General features: G+C 47.9%; 3 protein-coding genes across 5 annotated transcripts in view; all 3 read right to left on the reverse strand.

Annotated features, from left to right (window-relative positions):
* Nucleotides 1-12: 12 nt before the first annotated feature.
* Nucleotides 13-15,454, reverse strand: LOC131205994 (growth factor receptor-bound protein 2). Of its 3 annotated transcripts, none has more exons than XM_058198338.1 (5): nucleotides 15,310-15,454; nucleotides 10,681-11,305; nucleotides 1,943-2,040; nucleotides 1,591-1,876; nucleotides 13-1,137 (listed from the first exon to the last, which is right to left on the reverse strand). In XM_058198338.1, exons 2-5 carry the CDS (start codon nucleotides 10,756-10,758, stop codon nucleotides 964-966), a joined length of 636 nt encoding a protein of 211 aa, XP_058054321.1. In that variant the 5' UTR covers nucleotides 10,759-11,305; nucleotides 15,310-15,454; the 3' UTR covers nucleotides 13-963. The 3 variants fall into 3 exon arrangements, with proteins under 3 accessions (XP_058054321.1, XP_058054320.1, XP_058054322.1); XM_058198337.1 differs by having other exon boundaries at nucleotides 10,681-11,308; XM_058198339.1 differs by lacking the exon at nucleotides 15,310-15,454 and adding an exon at nucleotides 14,541-14,564 and having other exon boundaries at nucleotides 10,681-11,308.
* A 956-nt stretch (nucleotides 15,455-16,410) lies between these two features.
* Nucleotides 16,411-18,275, reverse strand: LOC131206691 (uncharacterized). Its single transcript, XM_058199354.1, has 3 exons — nucleotides 18,161-18,275; nucleotides 17,748-18,080; nucleotides 16,411-17,681 (listed from the first exon to the last, which is right to left on the reverse strand). Exons 1-3 carry the CDS (start codon nucleotides 18,252-18,254, stop codon nucleotides 16,411-16,413), a joined length of 1,698 nt encoding a protein of 565 aa, XP_058055337.1. The 5' UTR covers nucleotides 18,255-18,275.
* Nucleotides 18,276-21,898: 3,623 nt separating this feature from the next.
* LOC131206694 (gastrula zinc finger protein XlCGF7.1-like) overlaps nucleotides 21,899-22,811 on the reverse strand; it is a 1,300-nt gene continuing 387 nt past the window's right edge. The window contains exon 2 of the mRNA XM_058199360.1: nucleotides 21,899-22,680. Within this exon, the coding sequence (XP_058055343.1) occupies nucleotides 22,207-22,680 (474 nt within the window). The 3' untranslated portion in view covers nucleotides 21,899-22,206. The remainder of the gene's footprint in view (nucleotides 22,681-22,811) is intronic.

Raw genomic sequence — 22,811 nt, forward strand, 5'->3', positions numbered from 1 at the left:
AAGGGGGGGTGCTGGAAACCGCTTGTTGGGACAGAGGAAGATCGGTAAATCAGTTGGTCCTGGATAAGCACACACAGAGGAGGGACCAACGGGACCAGGGCACAATAAATGCGGCACCATGTTTAAATAGAACGACCCAAGGGAAGGTGTTTTAAAATGTTCGGAAAAGCATTAAAAAGAGGATTAGAAAACTGTCTCCTAGTCGTCAGCAGTTGGCCGCAGTGATCTCGCTTCTCCCGGCGGCGCGTGCGCGACTGATCGCGCGAATAACTTAATGCCTTCCCCGTCTTTGCCAACCCCTCCAGATCATCTGCCACGCCTGGTCTGCACGCAACCCTCTCCCCGCTGTCACCAGTTCGAGTGCCGCCCGGGTTGTTGTTGTGGGTTTATTACTTGCTGGCCCTTCTCGCTTTTTACACATTTAAAAAATATATAATATTTATAATATGCTGCACACTTGTTTTCGCGGCCTGTCTGGCCTGCGGCGTATGTACGCGCGTCCTAGTTTCTGTGTGTGCCTAGTTCCTGTAACAAGCACACACTACGTGCTAGACGCGGCGGCGGGGCGGCCGGCCATCGTAACATGCTCTGATTACATTGTTCGTCTATAGCTATACCGCGCGTTGTTGTACGATCGGCACACCAGGATCGTGTATCGATCGATCGCAGGGTGGCTAGTACACGGCTACGTTCATTCCTAGAGAGTGGCCAGTGCCCTTTAGACGTGGTGGTGGTGAAGGTGATGGATGGCGGTGTTTCTGGAAGTGACGGCTACGAGCACACACCGGTTCCTGGGCGCTCGCGCAGCGCCCGCCTCTGGTGTGTATGCGTGTTTGTGTTGCTGTGTTTCGGGTTCGCGATCTCCCCCTTTCGCTCTCTCTCTCTTTCTCGCTCTCGCTCTCGCTCTGTCTCTCTGTCTCCGCGTATGCATCCATGTAAATGTGCGAGTAAAATACTTATGTTTTATGAATGGTACGGTGCTACGTATATTGCTGGGAACAGTCCTTTCCGGTTGCCGATCTCGCCGTTCCACCAGTGCTCGTCCGAACGATCTGTCACCGTGATGACGTCGCCTCGTCGGAAGTCCAGCTCACCCGATTCTTGCGCTACGAAGTCGTACAAAGCCTGCACCAACATCTAAAAAAAAGGAACGGAAAATAATCAAATAAACGCACTACAAGGAAGTGGCGATGCCCGCCTTATCACAACACGCTGACCACCACCTCAACGCGGATCGATCACGAAAGTCGGAAAAGAGACAGACACAGGAGCCAGGGGGAGGGAACAAGAATAATGTCACCAAAGTACGTGCACCGTAATTCAATCGCCGCCGATGGCGATGGCCCAAGAACCGAACACTATTACGCGACCCCAGTACCTTCTGCGTGACCTCTGACTCCACTCGGAAGTGCTCTGCGAAGACGGGGGTGGCATAAAAGCCCTATCCCCCGGATGGGCCATAAAATTAAATTTGCGCCATTAACATTTTACTCGCGCTCGCACATCCTTCGGAACTCGGGTCGTCTTGTCTTTCTCAAAGCACAAGGGGAAGGGATTCGTGATCGATCGCGCTCGGGCACCGGTACGTACCTCTTCTGGCACCATATCGCGCAGTTTAACGTCCTGCGATCGAGACACACTAGCGGTCCGGTGGTAGTCGACCAGTTCGTTCAGCGAGTTGAACTTTACCACCCAGAGGAAGAACTTGCCCTGTGCGTCGCGCAGCACCTTGAAGTGCTGCACACCGTCCGAGCACTTGACCGATAGGCTGAAGTCGCCCGGGCTCGACTCACTGATCCGTATCAGGAAGGCGCCCTCGTGTTTGTTCGACAGTAGCTTCTCAGCGTCCGCTCGTGTAATCCGTCCGTAGTACCAGCTGGAAAGAAGAACCCGTGTCGGTTTAATGAGGACCCTGTGCCGTCGTCGCCACCGCGTGACTTACTCGTGATTTTTCATTTCTATGTAATTGCTAGGTATCAGTCCTTCCTTGCCGTCCAGCTCCGCCCGGTACCAGTTCATGTCATCTTCCATGTTTAAAATCTGAAACGCCCGAGAGAGAGAGAGAGAGAGAGAGAGAGAGAGAGAGAGAAGAAAGACAAATCATTAGTAAATACCTCAACTCGGGGGGCGGTGGCCGCCGTAAGGTAAAGTTTAGTAAATTACTCCCAATAACTGGCGCCCAGCATTGGCGCCCGGAACATGGCGATTGACCCATCGCAGGGAACACAATAGAATCAGTATTGGGGCACCGGGCACAACTGTTCGAGAGTTCGGAATTAAATTATCATTCAATTCAGTCATTCTGGTCACCCTCTCTGGTGCTTGAAAAAGAAATTAAATTTTATGCCTGCGCGTTGAAGGTTAATTAAGCGTTTACGCGCCATGTGGTGGTGCTGATAACACGGCCTTCGCTTTCGTTCCTTATCGCGCCCGAGAGAGGGAGTACAACACACAATCGTCGGCTCACATAAATAACCACTTCCATTCACAGTAGCGCCGTGGCGCTCCACAAACGACTCTTCGACTCTCCAGATAATCCCGCATTCTGGTTCCCTGTCTCGGTCTCGGGGTCTGACTGTTGGCCACTGGAGCTCCGAGAGTCGACGATTTGGCCAATAAAAAGCGTGCGGCGGTGCTGACTTTCACGGGGCCCTCCGGAGCGGATCCGTGGCCAAAAACAATAGGGGTGTACAAGAAATGGTGCAGCCACGAGCCGGTAAAACGTAACAATTATGCTAATTACGGTGCATGCGACGGTGCCCAACGGGAACTCGGGCTATGCGGGAGGGTTCATCGCGAAGGACACCCCGTTTTGAATTTATATCGAGGCGAGTGATCAGAGCAGACTTCACGTGTTTCCTCGGCCAACCCTTGCCGGGTGGAAGCATCCACACAACTCAAAGGGTCTCGTGGCAGGTTTAGAAATGGGGCGAAATCAAATAGAAACCGAAACACGGAATGCCACAAACGCAGCGCGCACGGAGGAACCCGTATCGAAATAACTTCGCGATTCGCCTGGTGCTCAACCGACCGCAGTAAGATGCTTTCCACTTGGTTGGTGACGCACGGCCAACGCAAAGAAGCATGATTTGATCGGAAGAAAATATTTTGCACCAAACAAACACACCATTTAGGACCCCAAAATTGTGCGCCCGTTAAGAGCAGCAATTGATCACGGAGAATTAAGCAATATATAGCGCGCCATTGCTGCTGTTCCGTTTTTGCGCCATTAAAATGGCATCGTCGGTACAACTTATTTAGCGGCATGCCTTCGCGCGTTCGATGCCGCGGCAAGTAATTAAAACATTTTTATGTTGCACACCGGGCCACCACCTCACGCTATTACAAAAAATTATATAAATTATAACATCGTTTCAATTACGGATCCGGTTCTTGGGGTGGCTCCAGCTCTAAAAATCGCTCATTTAGCAGGGCGCGCGTCTCGGCGTAATTTTGTTATCATCAATTTTGTGCCATCGCCAGTTCCGGTGGTCCACAGGCCCACTGCTACTGTAGTGGGCCCTCCCTTACTTCGGGAAGCCTCGCTTGATGCAAAATGAAGTTATGGCTTGATTGAGTTTCGCTAAAACAGAATTAAGAATGACGCGAGTAAGGGGTATTTAATGTTTCTCAGACCAGATATATCTAATTTAAAGTAAGGGAACTGGATTCGGCTGCAAAAAGGGCAAAAGAAAGCAGCGCTGGAGCCACCTTTATCGTTTAGGGGAAAGCATTTACTTATCTGGGCCAAAAACAAATATCTACATCCAGCAGCCCCCGGCGCCAACCACCAACAAGTGCCGCGGCCAAAAGACGCTGATTTCGCGCGGCGAAGACATTAACATGGCCATGGCGCGGCTGGAGCGGGGAAAAATCATTATTTTTTCATCACTCAAATGACTTCCTTTCGAAACGGTGAGCGTGACATCTTTTCTTCCTGTGCCTTGTGCCGTGCCACAAAAAAGCTGCTGTCGTTGTGTTTTTGTTTTAAACCTTTTTTTGCTCCCCACCAAAAAGAAACTTGCTCTGGCTTTGTCGTCCCTCCTGATTATTGTTTTCTTAGCGAGGGGCTTTCATTTCACATTTGCGGAATTTTCCGCGATTCAAGAAATCGTGGCGATCACGTGGCGTAAGCAAGGATATCCGGCGGCGCTGTTGAACACCATTCGCGGGCCGCTCCTCGGGGAGTTCGCCGTTTAAAGCAACTCCGGACGGGCGGAACATGATGTCGAACAACGATAATGGACGCCTCTGTTCGGAGTCCTTGCTTCGTTTAAAGTGATATTTTTCGATCCTTGTACGGTTTGGTTAATCCGTTGGTATGTGGGGGGCCAAGTGTCCTTTTCCAAATCAGCATCCTATCGCAGCCTTCAACTCTGTCAAACATACCCCAAACCATAGTAGTGAATGCTATCAATTATTTGCCGTGTTACACTCCAAGAGAGAGCCATCAACAATGGAACGAGAGTCAATTTCCGTGGCCAAACAACACCTGAGGGACACGGAGTTACACGACTCGTAACAAATGTCGTTTCGGCGAGAATCCCGGGCTATGTTAAGAAACTCCGACGGGCACTCTCGCTCTGGCCAGCAGTTCTTAACGGCACCGACCACCGTACAGAGCAGGCAGGCAGTAAGGGCGTTTGTGAAAGTTTAATAATAGTTCGTGAGTGGGTCTTCTCCGGAAGGGCCAGAGGCGAATTATAGTTCGTCCACACAACGGCGCCAGAGTCCGCCATCAAAAAACTATCCTTCGTGTCCGTTGGAACCTGGGCCGGTGGGGTGTACACTTTGCATATGCAACAAATGGCGGCCACCAGGCGACGGCACCCGTTGTCTGCTTTTCATGTTTTGCGCAAACCGCACCGGTAAGTTTGAAGAAAGCACTTTCAACCGGCCCCCCCAAAGGAGGGCCGGCGACATATTCCAACAAAATTGGCGATTCGTTTTTGTTGTGACAAGAAAATGGGTACTTTTCACGTGGTTCAGTGGTCGGAGCACTGTCATCAAGAATTTAAACACAAATATTCGCTCTGCAACCATCATCTTGCGGGGGGGGAAAACTTGGGCCGGAACGCTGGGGGGGTTCGGGGAACCGCTGTGTTTGCCCCGACACGACACGGCCCCTGCGAGAACACATGCTGTTTACATTTAACACCCGTTTTGGCCAGCATTCGCCCGTAGACACGTAGACCGTTCGACGGGAAATCCGGCGTTCCAATCATGAACTCGTTCGACGCCACGTCACGAGACAGACGTGTCTTACGCCTCTCGCGGTTGAAACCCGCGCGTGGCGCAAATAGGATTTGCCACTCTTCCGAAGCTCTGTTTGATATCAACAAATGATTCCGAACTTCGGAACTTCGGGGTAGGTCTGTAAACAGGTGGCCAAACAGGACACAAAAGTCTTCCACCATCGAAATTCGAATTAATTGTGGCAATGCGAGGGTTACTACGATTGGTGTCGGTAGACGATATGCTGTGTGTTCAAAGAACAGTCGTAGTACACGGTGGAATCGCTATAGAACATTTGCGGCCTGCTTCCGAGAGGGTCCGAGGGTTTCCAACAGGGCAGTGTGAATTTAAATAGTTTCAAGATCCCACAATTTAACACGCGCCACTTTGAACCACTCGGTACGGCATCGACCACATCACAGTATTGCATCATGCCACTTCAGCTTCTCTGTCAGTTACAGAATTACAGGATCGTGTTTTTTTTCTCATCCCCAAGCGTGTGCCTGCATTTATCGTTCATTCACAATCCTCGGTCGGAATGATTGATGAACTCGAAAACAGTCGACGGGAGACACCAGCATACAAACGCGTGCACTTTGCGCGACATTTTTTGCCATTTTCTGCATCACTACACGAGAGCGGAGTGGCGAACGATGATGATGATGATAGTCAAATTCCCGCAATCAAAGCACCCATTGATGCAAATAGGATGAAAATGGATGCATCGTACTTCGCTCAATCCGCCGTTCTGAGTATTTCACAAAGTAAGTATCGTTTCGTATCGATGCCCGTTTGATGGCCTCGTGTTTGATGCATTTAATATTAATTACGTATTCAAAATATGCACCGACACAGAGAGCACGAATAAGAACCGAACAATGTCACCATTATGGGTTGATGTACGGTGAGGCAAAACAACATACAATTGGTGCACATTGAACGGGTAGAGCCACAACGGCGGCCAATGGGTTCGTGGCCTACTAATTAAAATCCCCATCGAACCGGGCGTTTCGTGGCGAATTGGAACCGAACGGGGAAACAATACAGTTCCGCCGGAAATTGAGTGTCGGCATTCATTCAAACCAACCCCAATCACACCTTCTCGCGTCCCCGCCGAGATAAGATAGGGCTGGTTTCAGGTCGACCAAGCTAAAAGCGAGTGGCTTTAAAATGTAACACCACCACTCCTAAATCGAGTCCAAAATCGATCGCGCGAATGATGACACTTTTTCCCGTGCACTTCGCCAGACGAGTTTTCGACGAGCCCTCAAGACGATGTTGTGCTCCAAGCGTTGGCAAGCGCAATTACACCGGCACCCTCGGTGAAAATGGGAATTGAAATGTAATTTGTGGAAAATCGATCTCGACTCGCGGTGGATTCGGCTGAAGAGGCTCGCGAGGCTCTTAGCGCGGTGCACGATGCTCGGAGGTAATTGAATTTCACGCGACTTATTGCGAAGGTGCAATTATCGTGCCCTCTTGATAATGCTGATACCCACGAGCATATAGGAACAAGCGTATTTCGCGAGCAATTTTGTTCGATTCCACCACCAGGGACGCGGTTCCCTAAACAGACACAATTTAAATGCCCCGTAATGATACTTAAATCTCGACAAAGTCTTCTGTGAAGAACCTTCTACCGAATAGGCCTCTCTAGGATCCTCTCCTAAACGGACCCTCGCAGGGAGCGTTTGTCTTCGAATGGCGGCGCCCTTTGTCGGTTTCGTTTACAAAGCTAATTTGGAGTCCTGCTCACCCCGAATCGAATAACGCACCGTTAATTGGTTCCGTCAGCCTCTCCCACTCACTGCCTGGCTGGTTGGGACGGCCAACATCATCCATCATCCGGCGCTGCGTCCCACTACCGGAATTGCTGCTGAAAACCGAAACCCCAAAAGCCAAACGCACACATGCCGCGCGTTCAGTGCAAAAATAGAGCTCCTGAACGTCCGTTCCGTGAAGAACCGACCGACCACCAGATGCCAGGGACCTAGAGCATTCGCTTAATTAGCCGCAAAACCGGTGCCGACCGGTGGACCGGCGAGAACGAAGGAATGGCCGCCGAGACCGCTCCTGGGTTGAACAGGAAGTGACATCGGTTAGCCAGTGCTTTGGAATTTCCAAAGTACTCTCTCCTTTTGAACTCAAACTGTGTTGTCACATTGCATGAGGTTGAAAACAGCAAAACCAATTTGGGTGCTAAATTCTCTCGAATGGGTCGCGTGTGCCAAACTTTCAAACGTCTCGTCCTGGTGCTACAAAAGGAACCGGTGAAAAGAACTTTTCCCATTTCACGCTCAACAGCAAAACCGTTGGCAAATGGCGTGGAACCGTAGGCGGGAACCGTTGCCGGAAGTCGGTTCACCCTTTTTTTGCGGGAGCCCCATTTGACGCAGTGCTTGAAACGGGCGTGAAAAAGGCCACTTAATGCCCTCAAAAGAACGCCCTCTATCGGTGTGATCGATCGAGGTACCATCGTCGAAGTGTAGGTACATCACTAAGCCATCGCAGTAACCAACATCCGGCCGGTTCCCCAAAAAGAAGCATCACCCGAAAGAGGCTAAAAAAGTTGATACGATCCTTCGAACGGCAAAACACCGTGACCTACGGATTCAAGAGTCATTCGAGGGTCCAAATTTAAATGGCAATAAATATTTACGCAAAACACCAACCAAGCGCAACAAAGCCGGGGAGGACCCCGGTTCGCGGAACACTAGACCAATAATTCTAATTGACAATTATTGACATTGGTCAAACGGTTTTAATTTGAACCGATTGTCCGTCTCAAACCAGGTTAATATTTCCCAGAAAAAGAGCGTCACTTGAAGCTGTGTATATTTGTGTAAAGGACCTCACAATCAAGGAGCGATGATGAGATGGGACCGAGAGCGAGAGATAGATTCCTTCCTGGCCCCCTTAGGTGCAATCAATCAAAATCACTGTCATTCCGGCACAGGCCGGCTGGCCGGATCGGATTGTTTGTCGTCGGGACAAAGTGCGTCTCAGGCTCGCGGTACTGTGAGGATGCAAATTGTTATCGTCGCAAATGATTGACGCCAAGAGTGCGGGAGTCTATCTCCGGTGAAGTTTCTTCTACGGTTAGCCAAATCGACAACATTTCCATTGAGATCCAGGCGATCGGGCAGGATAGCTTGTGCGATTGATTGGAATCTTGGGGCCGTGATTAATCACTTTTATCGCTACATAAGTTCTGCTCTCTACCGGTCCCCATCAGGTATCGTCTCGCGTGTCCGTGGTTCCGGGGATTCGCTCGTTTGTTTGTCTTTCGAACAGCGCGTCTGCGCTGCTGATATGCAAAGCAGTGTAGTGTGTTTGCCGTCAACCGGATGGTGACCGGATGGTGACCGGATGGTGACCCAGAGCGCATTAGCCACGAGAGGCAAGGCTCTTTCTGCGGAACTTGATTATGAGTCAACGGTGTGGTGCGCGCGTGCGGTCAACGAAGACGGCGGCGGTCCGTGACTCACCCGTGACGACCAACAACGAAATACCTTCCAGTTGTCTGGATCGTTCTCTCGCCGGCTTCCGGGCCCCGTTTTCGTTGCCCAAGAAGCCCCGCAAGACCTGGCCAGACGCTCGAACAAACACAGCAGCACACTGATGGTACTGCTGATGTGTTTCAACACAATGTCTGTGTCCGCGCCGTCACCGCCGGTAGAGGTTTTCGTTTTCATTTTCATTCGACAACAACAGCGCAACAACAACAACCTACAATGAAGAAAATTAAAACAGAGAACGGAGGAGATTGTAATTGAAACCCCTCCACGTGACGGAACACAACAAATTCGAATCGAGCAAACCTTGGCCTTTTCGTGGCTTTCGTGTGACGCGAACCACATGGTCCGGTCCCCCCCGTCCGGTTGCACTGCGTGTTGCAATTAAACGTGCACCGTCGTCAGTGGGCCAACGGCACCGACGGTTACGTGGAGTCAATATTCATTTCTAAGCACGGAGAGTGCTCGTGTCCCCCCCCCCCCCCCCCGCGGGCCGGGCTCCGCTTATTATGCAAATGAAAGCAAATGCATTTTTCCCCTGGAACACGCACCCGTTTGGTGGCACACCAAAAACGGATGATTATGTCGCTCCGGATCGTCGTCGTGCCCGGGGTGACGCGAATCCGTTTCGCTTTATTTATGGTTTACGCGCCACGGCCATGAGAGCGTGGATTGTTTTGTTCTGGACCGGGCCCGCCGTCCGCCTTTTATTGTGCAATTTTACAATCGATCGATGGCCCTCCGGGCAGCGCGGCCTCCAAAGTTTATGCTCCGTTGCCCGCACGACCGCTTTTCGGTCAAGATGAATTGGATAAACAGAGTGTGTGCGTTGTGCACATTGCCACAAGCGATGATTCATGCTGGACCGGATCGGAGAGGGTGTTTAGTTTCACTTTGGCACATTTCCGTGGGGCCGTTCAAAAAGTATCGGAACGTTGCAAATTCAGCGGGCAAAATGTTGTGTGGCCGAGAAGATGTGAACTCACGGAGAGCCAAATTTGGTCGAATGTGAAGGCTTTGCTTACAGTTTTTTTCGATTGGACTGTGACTTTTTCTTGTTCCGGAAACTGAAAGGGCCCATGAAAGGACGACGCTACGCTACGGTTTAAGCTACGATAAAGACGACATCGAAGAAGGCGTTGAACAGGATCACAAAAAAATATTTTTGGATTGCTTCGAGAGTTGAAATTGAGACAGACCCGTCATCGAAAATGTCGATAAAATCCCAGAAATAATTAAAGTTGATCGGCATGTTAGTAATCAAAGCATCGGCCTGGAGCTAAAGTTCAATCATCGAACAGCTTAAAGCCATTTGCGCAAAGCTGGATTCACAAAAAAACTCGATGTATGGGCACCACCCCATTTACCGCAAAAAAACATGATGGCTCAAATTTTCATCCGGGAAGTTTTGTCCAAACGGAATGAAATCGAACCATTTCTTAAACGGATGGATACTGGGGACGAGGAATGGGATTCAAACGACAATACTGAGTGAAATCGGTCGTGGTCTAAGCGTGTTGAAGCAGCTCAACCGGTGGGTCAAACCCGAACTCACGACCAGGAAGCTTCTACTGGCTATATGGTAGGACTTGAAAGGAATCGTTTATTATGAGTTGCTTCCTTGTAGTCGAACACTAAATTTTGATCTCTTCTGTCAATTACTGCACCGTTCGAAGCTAGCACTTTTTAGCCAACCTAATATCTGGTGGGAATAAACGAACAGTTTTTTGAAGAAAAAAAAACACAATCGTCGCGATACTTTTGGGACGACCCTCGAACACACACACATCGAAGGAGGGTCGCAACGCACACTAGACGAAGCACAGTGCTGTTCCCGGAAAGTCCGTCCGTAATCGCAGAGTTGGCAAAATTCGCGGAACGAACGAATCACCCGCAGCTGAAACTACAGTGACAGACCGGCGGAACTTACCTTTAAAACCTGACTTTTCCTAAAGCTCAGCTCATCATCGGCTGTGGCGTTAAAATCGTGCTTGGCAACGGCTTCCATTCTGCCGAACGAGACGATCTGTGTGCCCCAAAAGCACCTTTGCCGGCGGGCCAACAAGTGAAAAGAGAAACACAAACGCAACGGAAAGGACACCGTGTCCCGTTGTGGGGGGTGGGGGGGGCCGCGCACAACTATCCTCTTCGTTGCTGGTTCACGTGGCGATCAACGACCGGCACGGCACGACACTTTATTCCGCGTAGGCTCCTGATGGGCGATTAGCTGCGCCACATGGGCCGATAAACCGGACGACGGCAGCAGCGTGTGGGGACGAAACAATAACGGCAGCAGCAGCAGCTGTACTCACAACACTAGCGCACCACCAGAAAATATCGGTAACATAAACGACGCCACACAAACACAACCCGCTTATCAATGCACACTAGGAATGGGGCGAGGCGACTTTTTTGGCTTCCCTCACGGCTGCGAATAGACGTGCGCCGCCTCCTTCAATTTGCCGCGGGAGATCGGTTGACTATTTTCACAAAATTGCACAGCAGACGAAACACAGCACAGCATTACTCACTCACTCGACATAACAAGGCCCGCACTGCTGTGACAAAAGAAAACCAGAACAGGATTTGTAGGGGGCACTAGCTATGTAAACAAGCGAGTAACTCGCTCGCAGCGCACGCACGCAGATCAGCGGATGTTACTTTATTTAACACTCTCCCGGCGCACAAAATTGTCCCCCGACGTGGACGACCGGCCCCACGAGGGACCTGTTTTTTTTTCTTCGTGCTCCGTTTTGTTGAACCACTCGAGAGCGCATGCACACACCCATACACAGGAGTCGCGCGGATTATCTGAGATTTCCGAGGACGAAACAGCGTTAAGAACGTTCCCCCGATGACGTCACACCCTCTGCCTGTCTCCCCTCGTTACGGGCGGCCTGCTTCGAATCGTTCAGTGAATTGAGTTTTGCACGATGCCTCCACTTCGAGATGTGAGATTCACGGTTTCGTGCAGAGTAGGCTATGTTCACCGATGTAGTTTTCAGTCAATCGCGAAACGGATCCACTTTTGGGAACGATTTTCCGATGTTAGAGGGTGTTCCCCTTTCCGGAGGGGGGGTTTCTGTCTCTCTTTCTCTCTCGCTCTCCGGTCTAGTCCGATTGATAGTTCACCGGTTCACCGGTAAAACGCCCCAGCTGAATCGATTCAAATTCCGCAAAGAGTTTTCGCATTTTTGCTTCAGACGTACGTTTGACGTCTTTTTCCTCCGCCTGAAAATCGCTCGACCACGTGACGCCACCCCCCAGCCGGTAAAATCAAGTTACCTTCACACTCTGCGTCGTCGTCCAGTAATCTTCGCGTTAATCTTGTTCCGTGAAGGTCAATCCACGACCAGGGAAGGGATTACGGATCCAACTGAGGGAAATCGTAATATTCGCGCGAACTCAGAATGCATGCATCGCGGACTGAGATTGAGGTCTCCGATTGACGGTGATTGTTGCCAGCGGAACGCGGAAGAAAAGTGTCGGTGGCCGAAATACGCCACGGTTGCCACATCATGCGGATTGCATCATGTCCCAAAATGAAAAGCAACATAAACAAAGTCTGTGATTCTGTAATAAAATCCGGACGATGAAAACCGACCTCACCCAAAATGTGAGTGCGCGCGCGGGGGTGCATTGCCATTCCATTCGCATTTCGCCCGCACCACGACGACAGAGCATCACGACGGTGAGCATGGTTCCCAGGGACGGACAACAATCGTGTGGCCGAATTGTGCTATTTTTAGGACACCCCGTGTGTGGCGCGCTGAACGCATTCTAAATATTGCCATCAGTGCGTGGAAAAAGGAAGCTGGTAGCCAGCCAGGGGCGTGCTCCATCGCAATACAAGGACAATGCTGGCCGACCTAAGGGATTTCAAAATTCAATTCCGATCCGATCCGCGGCCTGCGATCGTGTTGAAACAAATCGGATGCTCGCCGGGGAGACCGATTAACCTTTCTCCGGGATCGATTGATAATTCAGACGAGCGATTTATGGACCGCACCGACTGGCGGCGGGGCAAAACGTTCGCTTTACGATCGTGTTGGGGGAGGCGGGGGGGCGCAGTAAAATGGCAACGCGTGAACGTGAAGCGGGTGATGCAGAGAGAATGCAATTATCAGCAAATATGAATTCATTACGAACCCACCCCTCGTTACATCCGCGGCAACCAATGGATCGCTTTCAAGAGGAAACGGATGGGAAGAAGAATCGAAAGAGCGATTCGAAGCAGGAGAAACGGAACCGTTTATCTGTGTGCGTGGGGGTGTTTGTTTGCGTACCGGGCCGCCCGCCGGACGTTAGAGTTTCCAACCCGCGCACCCAACACCCGGGGGACGATCATTTCCCGCGGTGCTCTTCTGGCCCGATGTCAAAGATGATATCATCGCCATCGCCGTGTCGGTTTCCGATAAGAGCCCTACGAAGGACAGAACACTTCGGGGCGATGTTCGCCGCCGCCGCTGAGACCTCGGGAGACCGAAATGGTTTAACAATAACAACTCGTTCGCGCAATATTTCCTCAGTTGGAAGCCACGACCAAACGGGACGGAAAATCATCCCGCAGAGGCCGTCCTAGAAGCATCTCCCGTCCTAGACGCATCTCCCCCCGGGGGCAACGTGACGACCGAACCAAGCGCGAACCTAGAATCTAATCAGATTTTAAAAATAACTCCTAGCGCGCGCGGCTCTCGTCGGGTTCGGGTTTCGGTGGTGGTTCGGGATGGCCTTTAGGGCATGGCCACACGTACGGCGAAACCAAGTTTTCAGGATGACGATTTTCCACTAAAAACGTGGTGGTCGGTCACGGATGCGATGAATCAATGGAACTGTGCAGCAAAGCTTACTTTGATCAGCGATGGTGATGTCAAAAACCGTACCAAGAGTGAAGTCATCCAATGCCGTTGGGGTTTGAAATTTCTCAGCATCGCTTTTTTGTCTAGATCAAAACGCGTTACCGATAAATTGCTCCAAGAAGAAAAGAAACAACTGTAAATACAAATGCCCCTCGGCCGCCCGGCGGGGGCGCGCGAAAGGGCAACCAGCATAAATCTGGTGGTGATCCCTCCGATTCTTCCGTGGCCGAAGGCAGAAATTATGAAGACCAAAAACGCAACACCAAGAAGAAGCCCTCGGAAACGCATTCTTTCGAAAACCACCCGCCGTTTGCGGCAGGCACTCGCAGTTGCTTTGCCGTTCGCTCCCGTTCGTTGAACGCCCAAATATTTCGGAACGATGCAAATCGGAAAAGCAAGCCTCGGGATCGCTGCGAGATGCATCTCTCCAATGTGCATCGATGCGGGCCACTCTGTCCGAATGTGTGCGTGCCGGGACAGTTCCTCGGATCGAAGTCACAACATTCCCTCGCACACCCACACACGTTTGCGTGGCCCGAGATCATAAGCGAGGGTAATAATAATGACTATAATAATAACAATAATAGAGCCGTTTAAACGGGGGTAGAATGTTGAATCTCGTTCCCATTCCGGTGCATTCGGGAGGGGGGGTATGTTGTTGCCGGAGTAAGCGGAATTATGCGCCGAAAGTAAAAAAAAATCCGATTTGCCTTCCCACCCACAACCGGACGGTGTGAATGTGGTTATAAAATGGGATGCATGTGATTGTAACTGGTGATTAAAAATATTATTCGAAAACAAAACCTCTCCAACGCGTGCAGCATTTCGGGTCAGGAAAACCGGCTCCGAACCCGCCAGAGATGCCCAATCGAAGCCACATCCCCCGGCCCCGTAGCGAGACGGTTTACGAAAAACCAGAATGGCCGGTTACCTAGCATCGGAAAACTGTTGGCTTCGGGAGGGTGGGCGACAAGAAGAAGAAGCCGCGGTCATCGTGGAGCGCCGTTTTCTACACCCAGAACCACCGACTACCACCACCACACGCGCAGGCCGCGATCAAACACAGCACGGGCGTCGCAAACGCAACCAAGAGGATCGTCGGCGCGCGCGTATGGAAATCCCAAGCACGTTGCGTAAGAGATATCCCAGAATCGGCCAGAATCAAAGTCTGTCTCCCCGCGGGCTGGTGGAAAATCTGCGAAATGTTGATTCGAAATTTAAAAAAGGCGACACCGCGAAGAATCGAACTCGGATTTCGGAACTTCTGAAGCACAGACGCACAATGAACACTTGTCACACTTGTCAAATTGAAACTTTGCCGATTTTACTGGAACAAATCATGTACACAACGCGCTGCAACGAAGTTTGGTGAAATAGGCAGCGAAACAAACGGGTGCTCAGCGAGGAATCTGATCCTTGCCTTGTTAATGCAGCAATTATCTTCCGCAACGCGAGCGCGTTCTCGCCCAACATTCGGTTCTTCCCTTGCACCCCGCACGCCATTCACGCACACAGTGTAGAACCATGTTCCACGCACACACCAGCGATAGCGAACTCACGCACACTCCCGCAAACACTCCGAATGGGTGTCCGAGAGAGTGGGATGCGGGAAATCTTGTTCGCCAAGTGGTTGCGCTGGTGCTTTTGCGGCCGAATTCGCCAACGATGACTTTTAAGGCTTTTCCGACCACACCACGTACCGCTTGATGATGTCTCGGGCGAACCTACAGCTGGGCACAACGATGCGACAATCACCGGCAACACAAAACGCAGAGAGCCCGACGGACACACGAGTAAACGCAGAAAACACCTAACACTTTCTAGGCCTTGCACACAACCTACTATACTAACGTATTATATTCACGTATCACGTATTATTATATTGTTGTTATTATCTTATAGAGATTTAATTATCATTATTATATTACCGTAACGTAGCGAACGCAAAAACGCTTTTCTCAACGTCAAAAGATGTATTTTCTGACATGAAGATTTGGAAACCTATGAATTTGCGTTCCCGGTCCCTGGTTTTCGCTCGTAGGTTCGCAAACCAAACATGTTTGCGTTCCCGGTCCCTGGTTTTCGCTCGTAGGTTCGCAAACCAAACATTTTTGCGTTCCCGGCCTCTAAAAGTGACTTTCGAAGTGGACGGGAAAGGGATAGCTGACGCGCTAGAGCGAGATGCACTTTATTTGACAAATGTCACATCACGATGTGCTATAAACCAAGGCTACGGGTTGCTATATTCCAACAGTCTCGTTTCAAAAAGGTGGTCAACGGTCATACGTTTGTAAAAGTGAGGATTTTAGTTACATTTTCCCAAAATAGATAAGTTATCTATGTCCAATCCGAATGTTTGGCCTTCCATGGCTCACGCATGTCAACGAATCCAGCTATAATGCCTGCCCTAATTTTGTTTCCCTCAATGGGTTTTGGTTTGAGATACCCAATGCAGTCCATGGAAAATAAAATCCATAAAATCCATAGAAAAGTATCCATATCCGTAGACAAGTATGAATTAAAGGATGTGATCTGTAAACTGTGCCTAATTCCGGTGGGCATTTCTGGAACAGCGTTTGCGCCACTCCCCGAATCCTTTGCTGAGGAACATTGAACAATGTTGCCTTCGTTGGCCGTGGGGGATTGTGGGGGCCACCACCTTTTGTATTTATTTGTAGTTCTGTTTATCTTATTAACCATTATCCTATTGTTTGTCGCTTTTTATCCAAGTTAATTCAGAATTCCAATTCAATTACTTAGTATTTACTGCACGATGTCTGATCAGTTGACGGAGTAACAATTTAATTTGGCAACGTTTCATGCATGGGGTTGTAGGCTGTTGTATGTTTTAACGGTAGCACCACCAATTTGCACAGAATATCCTCCAAGGGATACTGTTTTGGCGAGTTCAGGGTGGTGCTGGTGTTGTCGTAAGACTTAAACACATTCAGCTCCTTGGGCAGGGGAGGGTTTGCATCAGTACGTGGTATGAAAATGGCCGATTGGGAGACTAGCGGAACCGCTGTTACCAAAAAGGGGGCAACGGAGGCGGATACAAACTTAACTACGCGGGGAGATTCGGCGGGTTGTTTGGATTTAACAAGAAACCAACAGTCAGAAGGACTATCGGCTCTTAGAGTGAACCCTTCACGAACTATCACCCTTAGGTAAGTGCCATTGGATTGTTGGTTGCTGACAGCGGGATATACAGTCGGATTTCCCGGCTGTTTGAATGCAGCTTCCCGAACAAGCAGTGCGCTGGCAATTTGTTCAAGGACCGATTCATGCCGGTACTTGTCCACAATTTCCTCAAGGGGTGCTAGCATTCTGTCGAATGGTTTGGACGAATTTCGCATCAAAGGCCCAAACCTTTTCACCTCACTCACAAGATGGGTGAGGCAGTGGCATTCATAGCCGATTGTTTTGAATTTCTCTTCGTACAATTTGAGAAAATCTTTGAAAAACGTATCGGCAAACTCCCAATTAGCCCTATAATAGTTTGAACTTAAAAGGCAAACGCCCCAATGCAGCGCCATGTACATATCGTACAGTTTTTTGGGCAAAAAATCTTTAAAAACAATGCCCACATACTTCAGTAAATGTGCTAAATGGTGGCGGGTCGCAGACAAATTACACAGATTTGTGGTGCGTTCAGGGAAGCGCCGTGGCGAGCACTCACATGGTAGCTCAATTTCCTGCAACCGGGCATTCAATGCACGTAAAGTATTTTCTTTCATTGCACGCACGTCACTGCCATTGCCGTCCATGAAATTGTAGAGCAATTTACACATAAGGCCTGCGTGCAGTAGGTGGTCCTCAACACCTACCATAAAATCTTCCACCATGTTAATTTGCGTCAAGTCTAACAATGGCGATCGCATTGGGACCCTCTCCCAGTTTTCACCCTCGCCAACGTCTTCCTCCAGATGGTGGCCGCCGTATCTTAACCGGCGGAACATTTCGTCGGTTCTCGCCTCAGCCGGTTGCATAGGGTACGCCATGCGGTTGTCCTTGCTGTGGGCAACAACCATGCATTTGTGGCACGCCATCTGCGAGTGGTGGTTTGCTGTCTCTGAAAAAAACAAAACCCCATTATGGCAAATCAGGCAATCACTGCCGTTGTCCCGGCAATTCTTACCTTTGATGACAGACAGGGCTGTGGCATCGCAGTTGAATGCGCGGATCTTTACTGCGGCCCCATTGATGGCGATGTGTTGCTCGTGCATTTGTTTTGCCTCTTCAACAAACGGCATGAGGAACTCCTTCATCTTTGCGGGCCGTTTCTCCCCAATATATAGGCCGATCAAAAACGGCTCCGTTTGAATTACCTGCGGGTCTTGTACCCTTCCTAAGATGGTCCAAGCTACTCCTTTTCGCGGATATGCAGACAGTGGCACCTGACCAATGTGTATTTCGATGTCGACACGTGAAGCACCGTTTTCGTTGTTATAGTTTTTCCGCAGTGCGTCCTCTGTAAATGATAGTGATGAAAATGCAAATGAGTGAACAAAAGATGAGTGCAAAATCATATGGATTCATCTTCATACTAACTCAAGCCACGGTGCCAGTAGCGACCCCCCTGGATATCCTGTGTTGGGGAAATTGTTGATGGCACATCAAAAACTACCCGCAAATCCAGCGGCATTCCAGGGTAGTCTGGTTGCAGCAGACAGAGCATTTCTTTCGTGAACTTGGGGCCCAGCTTTTTTTCTAAGGCTACTGCAGCTACTCCCTTACAGACTCTTTGTATTTTTTCCCGCTTGTCTGCAGATAGCGCTTTAAACGCAGAGCGCTGAGCCTCGAACAGGTCAGGATCCAGCTCCGAATCGCTATCGCTATGGTACTGCGGATAAGAAAAAAGCGTATTACAGTTTTCAAAATAACCGTATTTTTCCGTGTATAATGCGCACCTTTTTCCCAATTTGTTTAGCTCTAAAATCTGGGTGCGCGTTATACAAGGGAAGTAAAAATGTTGGCTCCTTTAAACATACAAATGTGCCAATATGGTACATATTTTATGGTATTATTGAATAAATTATGAAATGAAACATTTGTTAGGAATATAATTATCCACACAATATTGTTACATATAATATATACCAAAATTTGGGGGTCTTCTATCTTATATATATTCTGTCAAATAAGTACCGGGAATTTGTGAAAAAATGCTTTATTTGATTTTCGTTTTTTTTGTTGCGTAATGTTGCTACATAAGTCACTCACTTATGTTAAAAATTTTGGCTATTTTTAAAGCTCAGGTAATTTTTTACAGCTATTTTGCTTGAACGGGTTTTGCCTTATCGGCGATTTCTGCCTTTTCCTAAATAAATTGACCACGAAGCGGTCATTTGAGTTTTGGAAACAAGAAAAAGCCATAGCGGGCCAGATTTGGTCAATACGGTGGCTTTGGCATCATTAGTTTGTAGTTTTTGGCCAAAAATTCGCACTCAAGCAACGATCTTAAACTTCGTATGCACGTGGTCTGTTCAAAAAATTTCACGACTTTTGGGTTTCATTTTTGGATTTCGCGTTTGTGGCGGATTGCTTCGCGCAAATTGCGCATAACTTGCAAGAAATATTCTTTCTTATCTATCGGCAACAACTCATTTGGGACTACGACCCTATAATTGAAGAAAACTGTAAGCGAAACTGTTCACATTCGACCAAACGTTCCTTTTCGACGTTTACATCTTCTCGGCCCTCTGAGAAATTTTTGAACCACCGATAAATGCTGGTTTTGGTCGTAATAGCTTCACCATTAGCCACAGTCATCATTTCGAATGCGTCCGCGCTCTTAATTTCTTTTTCTACGCAAAATTTGCCATTTTTCCTTGTCATCCATTTTTTGGAAGAGAAAAAATCCTCGATGGGCCAAGACACGAGCACAGTAAAACAGCTGTCAAAGATTAGGTGATAATTTAAAATGGCCCAACTTTTCACCATAAGTCACTGACTTGTGTAGCAATCTAACGCCACAAAATAATCGAAAATCGAATAAAGCATTTTTTTTAAATCACAAATTTCCGGATACTTTATTGTCACAATGTACCTCTTCAGAGAGTGACAATGAGGAGTACATTGAACAGTAATTAGAGAATATCAATTTGTCAGACAGCATTGAATCTGAGTTTGAAGATTACTATGAAATATAAAATACTAGTATATCTTTTGCAATGTATACGCATTTTATCTTTAGTCTACTTTAGAATATTTATAGAATACTTAGAATAACTGGGGGGCTACATGAGGCGTAACGTAACGTTTTTAACGTATTTACGTTGAATAACGTAACGTTTACGTAATAACGAATAACGTAACGTAGTAACGTTGAATGTGTGTAGAATGACAGCGGAATTCTCACCGGGGCGCGTTAGGCATTAGAGTAGTGTTGTCACCGGGCGACCGGAGGTGACACTTGACGGAGGCGCACGAAGCGTAAAGTGACAGTTCAGCATATTGTTTTTCTTATTACTATCAACACTATTGAAATATACAATGTTTGAAATATACAATGTAGAGTTTTGATTGACTAACCTTATTGGCTTCCGGTTGGTTCGAACTTGCCTGCTGCCTTTGCTGCTCCGCGGGCGACAACCCGAAGATCTGACGGCGCATCTTCTTGCTGGGTGGAATTGACATTCTGCAGCAAGGAAAAACACATATGTTGCACACATTTGCCAAGCTTTTTTGTGCTTGATTGCTGACTATTGTGGTATACGCATATCACCTTAAGCGAGACTTAAGCTCGTTTCAATTACCTACATAAGAATCTATAGCAATGAATAAACGACACAGCTACAAGTTAACACTATCCTGACTGTACATCGTACGAATGGAGAACAGTAACAAACACAACTTACCTTGATTTGTTTCGCTGTACTTTCACGAACTCCGAATTCAACAGCTTAAGAAACAAACAAAGCAAATAGAAATCAAATCTTAACAAACAAATTGCACGAGGCTCACTGAGCAATTGCCGGTCTCCGTTGGAACGTGAGTAAAAGGACGCTCGGTTTGATGGTTTGTCAAGAAATTTCCATACTGTGGCGCTACGAAGCGTGAAAACTGGCGTAAAATTAATTATTAATGTCAAACTGTTTACGCTTCGTGTCTGTGGGGCTACATGAGGTGTTCCGTAATGATTTTGACATTAACGATTAATGCCAAACTGTTTACGCCTCGGCCAAACACACGGCCTCGGGTTTTGACAGCGCCGCAGCAGTTTGGCATTAATCATTAATGTCAAAATCATTACGTTACGCTTGATGGCAGTGTGGCAGCAAAAATATAAAAACGAAATGTGAAACGTGTTTACGTTCGTGTTTTTGATCCGAGAAAATAGAAATAGAAGAGAAATAAATTGATTTCTGAATTTTTTTATCTGTTTGTTTATCTGTCAGCGCCGCAGCAGTTTGGCATTAATCGTTAATGTCAAAATCATTACGGAACACCTCATGTAGCCCCACAGTAAGATTAGCATAGTCGGCTCAAACAACATTAAAACGCTTAGTAAGGCCAGAAATAACGATGGGACGTTTTAGGTAGTGTTTGGAATTTTATAGCAGGGTCCCCAGACGCGGAAGATCTCCGCATCATTATTAAAACAATGAATCGGCTGATAGATGGTAATAACTATCAGTTTGAAATAAACGAAAAATTAAATTGTAGAATAGAACACCTGCGCAAAGTGGGTAAGCAACATAACCGACGAAGCGTACGACAGAGTAATTAACCATGTGGACAACTTGGTTTGAAATGCACACTTAGATATTTTGAATGAAGTTGTGAAGTTGTAGTTGTCCAATTACCAAAAAAAAACGCGTTTTCTTTCTTAGCCTCGGGACTTTTCAACCCGTGTGTTACGAACAACATTTTAAATCAATTTGCAAAAAGTAGATTGCACTTTTTTCTCAACAGAGGGCTCTGCACGATTCGTATTTAAAATTCAAAAGTCAGTTTTCGCACAACGAACAACGACTGTCCATTGTCCATTTCCATTGTGTTTCACCAATTTTACCAATACGAAAAGTGAATAAAATCGTACAAACGATGGCTAAACGTTGCGGCTACGGGAAAAAATCCGATAGAATTTCAGCCAACAATGTTAAATTTCCTTACATGGGGCTAGCAGGCGGGAAAAATGGCTTTAATGATTAAGCAAAATTACAATTATTCTTGGTATGATTAAAACAATCATATTATATTATCGAAACGAATAAATGGCGATGAGCAATCGCGATCCGGTCTCTTCGCCCTTACCACAAAGACCAGTGCCGGTTGGGGAATCAGCTGGTTCTCCGCTATCGAGAGTAACATTAAAGACGGATTTATTCTGTTATAAAATATGCAGTTGCAGGTAGTTTAGGTAGTTGTTGCTTTTGAATTTCATAATGCTGTCGCAGGCCCTTGTTCTAGTTCGTTTTTGTGAATGTTCGTATGTCTATGCAGGATGGTTTTTGCACGGAACGCTTTACATCAGAATTTACACTCGAAGGGCTTCTCACCGGTGTGCGTCCTTATAGATATATTCTTGCGAACTTTTGTGGACACTGAGGGCATTGATGGACTTTTGCAGATACTGATTCTAATGTTGTTGATTATTTCTTGTGAATTTTAGTGTGCTGTACCAGAATACTTTTCGCGTGGAACGCTTTGTCACAGACTTCACATTGGAATGGCTTCTCACCGGTGTGCGTTCTAATGTGAACCTTTAGTTGATCCAACCTTGCGAACTTTTTAGGACACTGCGAACATGGATGATGCTGATCCTTCTTGTGAATGTCCATATGACTATGCAGGTTGTTTTTCGAATGAAACGCTTTGCCACAGCCATTACACTCGAAGGGTTTCTCACCGGTGTGCGTTCTTATGTGATTCTTTAGTACATATGGCGTCGGGAACTTTTTAGGGCACTGAGGGCATTGATGGACTTTTGCAGACACTGATTCTGATGTTGTTGATTCTTCATTGTGAATTTTAGTGTGCTGTACCAGAATACTTTTCGCGTGGAACGCTTTGTCACAGACTTCACATTGGAATGGCTTCTCACCGGTGTGCGTTCTAATGTGAACCTTTAGTTGATCCAACCTTGCGATCTTTTTAGGACACTGCGAACATTGATGATACTGATTCTTATTGTGAATGTCCATATGTCCACGCAGGATGTGTTTCGAATGAAACGCTTTGTCACAGACATTACACT

Source organism: Anopheles bellator, chromosome 1 (genome assembly GCF_943735745.2).
Source record: "Anopheles bellator chromosome 1, idAnoBellAS_SP24_06.2, whole genome shotgun sequence".
In the NCBI taxonomy this organism is placed as follows: domain Eukaryota; kingdom Metazoa; phylum Arthropoda; class Insecta; order Diptera; family Culicidae; genus Anopheles; species Anopheles bellator.